Below are 4,613 nucleotides of genomic sequence, written 5' to 3' on the forward strand. Positions count from 1 at the left end.
AGCATGCTGAACAGAGTGGCAGAATCAAGGAACATGACCACGTGAGAGTACAAGAAGGAATTGGATATACGATGGTGATACTCAAGGAAAGACCAAAACTTTCCCTTAGAAAAATAACCTAAAAGAGTTTAGAGATTACTTTTGTCTCTCTTAAAACAAAAACAATACAACCTAAAATATTATTAATGGTACTTAAATCTCTGTAATGCACAGCAGTTTATATTGGAATTGACAAGCTAAAATCAGGGTTTTTCAAAGAGAAAAAAATGACTCCTGTTTATATACAATCATGGTAGCAATCCTAAATCATACATCCTAAAACATCATTTCAGTTAGCATGTCAGAAAGGATATGAATGTACTAAAATCTTAATAGATATTCTTCTTAGAGGGTTGAAGGGAGACAGCATATACAAAGCAGGTGTGGCATTGAAGCGGAAGATTGCCTTCCCTTTGTTCAATACTATAAAAGTCTGTGGGAGGAAAAAGAAAACAAGATGAAACTGAGAATCCACCATCTCAATCTTGCACCTCAACATCAGCAGTTTAAGTTTCGCATTGTGGTGCAGTATTAAAGCCTCAGTGACACAGGACTTAGCAATGGGTTTCTATAGCCATTGACACTGCTATCAATGTATGTTTGCCCAGTGAACCCCACATTCATTTCTTCTCAATAAAGTAAGAATTTAGCTTCCTATAGTAAATATCTCAGAACTTGAAAATACTGTTACATCTGTATCATATTTCCCCAAAGGCAACAATAACCTGTAACTACTCAAATTCATTTGATTTTTCATTATTCTGTAAGCAAACTGAAAAGATATATATGTATATGTATGTGTGTGTATATGTATATATATGAGTTTTATCACAACAGCTTGAGAATTGTATTATTTGCTAAGAATTATGATGCAAGTGAGTTTTTTAAATGATTCTCATAATTTAAATGAGTGCCAGAGCTAGAAGATCTTTTCCAACCAATATACAATCATCATGTGGAGCAAGATAAGCCAAGTTCAAAAAGACAAATATTGCAGTTTTGCTCAAATGTAGAATCTATATCTAATAAATAATAATAGCAATATTATTATTATAAAGGGCATGATTGACAAAAGGAAACTGTTTGGGGGAAAAGCTGTGGGAGGGAAGAGGGGGAAGGGAGAGTGTGTCTGATGTTGAATGTGATCAAACCATTTTATATATATATGTGTGAGCCTCGCTATGTTCACTCAAGAAAGCAAGCCAGAATTTATTCTTTTAAAATCTTTCGTCTTCCTATTCTCTCTCACTATACCAGTTATGTCAGACATAATTTGAAGTAAGATCTACTTTGACATTGGAAGTTAGTTTGAAAATTGACACCCAGTCACTATACCAGTTATGTCAGACATAATTTGAAGTAAGATCTACTTTGACATTGGAAGTTAGTTTGAAAATTGACACCCAGTCCTTGAGTACTACTGTTTTTTCATTAAATCTTGACAAACTGCTTTTTAAAAGTTATTTATTCTTTCTTTCTACAAGTGTTTAGTAGCAAATATGTTATAAACAAGAAATAATTCAGTCTTAAGTAGCATTGAAAAGCATACTATGAAAGGCAAAATCAAGTTACTATGTAGCTATAACTTAAAAAATAAAATAAAGAAGTAAGTTTCGCCAGGAGCTAGTAGCTCATGCCTATAATTTTAATTACTCAAAAGGCTGAGATCCGAGGACCGCAGTTTGAAGCCAGCCCAGGCAGAAAAGTCCCCATGAGACTCTTATCTCCAATTAACCACTCAAAAACTGGAAGTGGCACTGTGTCTCAAGTGATAGAGTATTAGTCTTGAGCACAAAGAAGCTTAGGGACAGCTCCCAGGGCCCTGAGTTCAAGCCCCACAACTGACAAAAAAAAAAAAAAGCAAGAGAGTACTATCTCCAATTAATCACCATAAAGCAGGAAGTGGAGCAGTGGCTCAACTGGTGGAGTGCTACTCTTGAGCAACAAACCTTTGAAACAGTACCCAGACCTAGAACTTGCTTGAGTTCAAGCCCCAGGTCAGCATACAACACATGCACACATGCGTGTGCGTGCGCACAACCACACACACACACACACACACACACAAATACACACAAATAGAATGAGTTTCATATTTGAAGGTTTAAATGAGTCTTTTGCATTTGTATTAAATATGAAAGTCTTTAATTTTACATATACACCGACTTAATTATAAGGAAAAAATTGATTACTTGATGGGGAATGAGGGGGGGGAATTTTGACAGGGGCTGGAACATTGATCTAGAAGCACTGAACTCATAAAATGACATGTGTTGAAACTCCTTTGTACAACTACCTAAAGGCAATAAAAAGAATTAAAAACAGATAACAGTTATGGAACTTGGGGATCAAGGTGCCATATACTAATAATCAAAACTATATTGAACATTTTAGGAAACAAGAAAAGTCGAGTTAGTTTGCCAATGTTACATTCAGTTTTCAGGGAAAATATATTCTATATCTATATATTCTGAACAGTCTTCTTATGTATTTAGAACCATAGCAATACTGTGATTTGCTAATCCTCTTATCCAAACTTCACATGGTTTTTGTTCAGAAGTATTTCAGCGGAAATGACCACAAGTCACCTTTTTGTTTGCGTAGTATGGGTCCAGGTCTTCCAGGGGCAGCGACACCATTCCAGGAGGAATGTCTCCATAGATGAACGGCAGCTGCTTGCCAGCTTCCAAGTCACTGCTAGGCTTTGGGGCTTCTTCCTCGTCATCTTTCTTTTCTTCTTTGGGTTCCTTTGCTCTTTCTTCAGCAATGCGTTGTTCAATGAGGGCAAGAGACTGCTTGGTGAAGCGGACGAAGCTCTGAGGTCCTGGGGGAGGCAGCATTGCCATCTTTTCATCCTGTATATTTTATTTCCCCTTCAGCACCTTACATAAGAGGCCTGCATGGAAATAAGGAAATAAAATCTTAAATGGTTGGCTGACAGTGAAGGCATATTAAACCTGAAGGAGAGGCTCATTTGTAGCTTGGTGGCCACAAGAAGGCTCTGGGTTTGATCTTCAGCGCTAGCATTGTAAGCAAGAACAAAACAACAGCATCAACTTTACAAAACGTTTTCATAGGATTATTATCAAATTGTTAAGTAGATACTGTGTACCAGAAAATATGCAAGACTTCTTTTCTAGGTGTCCTAGCAATATTTATTTTTTGAAATTGAACTTAATACATTCTCTACAGTAAAAAGAATGACAACCTCTTGAGGAAATCTTTCTAATTCTTTTCAGCTTTCATTGGTATTCAACTTTGGTTAAATGAAACTCAATGTTTATCTTAACATGAGTGTGTGTGTGTGTGTGTGTGTGTGTATGTGTGTTTGTGTGTGTGTGTGTGTGTGTGTGTGTGTGTATGCTGATCCTGGGGCTTGAACTTCAAAAAATAAAGTAAAAAAAGTATCATATGTGTATATGTGCATACATATATGCATATATATGTGTGCCTCCATATATATGAATATATAGTCACATCTACCTGTAAATAACAAACTGTTTTAAGGGGAGAAAGAATGATGGGGAGTAAGCAATATCAAACATATTGTACCCATGGACACAAAGCAACCTACTGAAACCTATGGGAAAATAGGAGGCTGGGGTAAGGGAAAACAAAACCAAGTTCATCCAATTGGAAGTTCATCCAATTCCTGGACGCTTGTATGCAATATCATGTTGAGACCTTTTTGTACAATGCATATACACAAACAGAAATATATTGAAGAAAGTACGTTGTTACATTTCCACAGGTATAAATATATATACATAATGTGCTTTCATTTTATTTACCTCCTTTTTTACTCTGTTATCTACTTCTCCCTTTCCTTTTTCCCTTCCACATCCCTAATAAATTCCCTTTCATTTCATTTGTTTTATTCTTCACTTCCCCAACGTCCCAGTTTCCAGAAAAGGGAGAAAACATATGATACTTGCTTTTGTGAAGATGGCTTATTTCATTTAACATTTTGATCCCAAGTTTCATCCATTTCATTGCCAAAGTCACAGTTTCTTTCTTGTTATGGTTAAACACATTGTTTATGTGCCATAATTTCTTTATCCCTTCACTCAGTGAAGTACTATTCAATTTTAAAATGTTCCTGCAGCACCATGAACTGTCCACAGCATTGTAAAATGCACTTTTTAACTAACTTTTGCAATATTTTATTCAAAGGAGTTATTTACATTTTTTAAATGGATTGAAAATTTCTTGCAATTTCTATTTTTGAAGTTTATGTAAATATGCATCTTAAAATAAATCAGACTTGCCATCAGCAACAATAACTCACACACAATATGTAGTAAGTGTGAAAGCCTGTACTATATTTCTATAACTTTCTTCTCAACTCTCTCATGGAAAACTCTTCTCATGGAAAAGAACAAAACAAAACAAAACAAACAACAGATAAATTTCAAATTGGGGATATCTAACAAGGATGCCTCACCTGTAATCTGTCAAGTTGTTAAGATCATTAAAGAAAGAAAGCTTGAAAACCACAATTTAAGACATGATAGCTAATGTAATACAGTATTCCAAATGATTCCTTGAAAGAATAAAAGAATAAAAGGAAAAAC

General features: G+C 35.2%; 1 protein-coding gene across 1 annotated transcript in view; it reads right to left on the reverse strand.

The window, feature by feature from the left end:
* Window positions 1–2,879, reverse strand: part of Scn9a (sodium channel, voltage gated, type IX alpha subunit) — a 78,864-nt gene extending 75,985 nt beyond the window's left edge. Inside the window, exons 1-3 of the mRNA XM_013027294.1 lie at window positions 2,628–2,879; window positions 354–472; window positions 1–15 (exon numbers count right to left, since the gene is read on the reverse strand). The exon at window positions 1–15 is cut by the window's left edge and continues 75 nt beyond it. Coding sequence (XP_012882748.1) covers window positions 1–15; window positions 354–472; window positions 2,628–2,879 — 386 coding nt within the window. The remainder of the gene's footprint in view (window positions 16–353; window positions 473–2,627) is intronic.
* Window positions 2,880–4,613: the final 1,734 nt, after the last annotated feature.

This window comes from Dipodomys ordii, unplaced genomic scaffold, assembly GCF_000151885.1.
Source record: "Dipodomys ordii isolate 6190 unplaced genomic scaffold, Dord_2.0 Scaffold5, whole genome shotgun sequence".
Lineage (NCBI taxonomy): Eukaryota > Metazoa > Chordata > Mammalia > Rodentia > Heteromyidae > Dipodomys > Dipodomys ordii.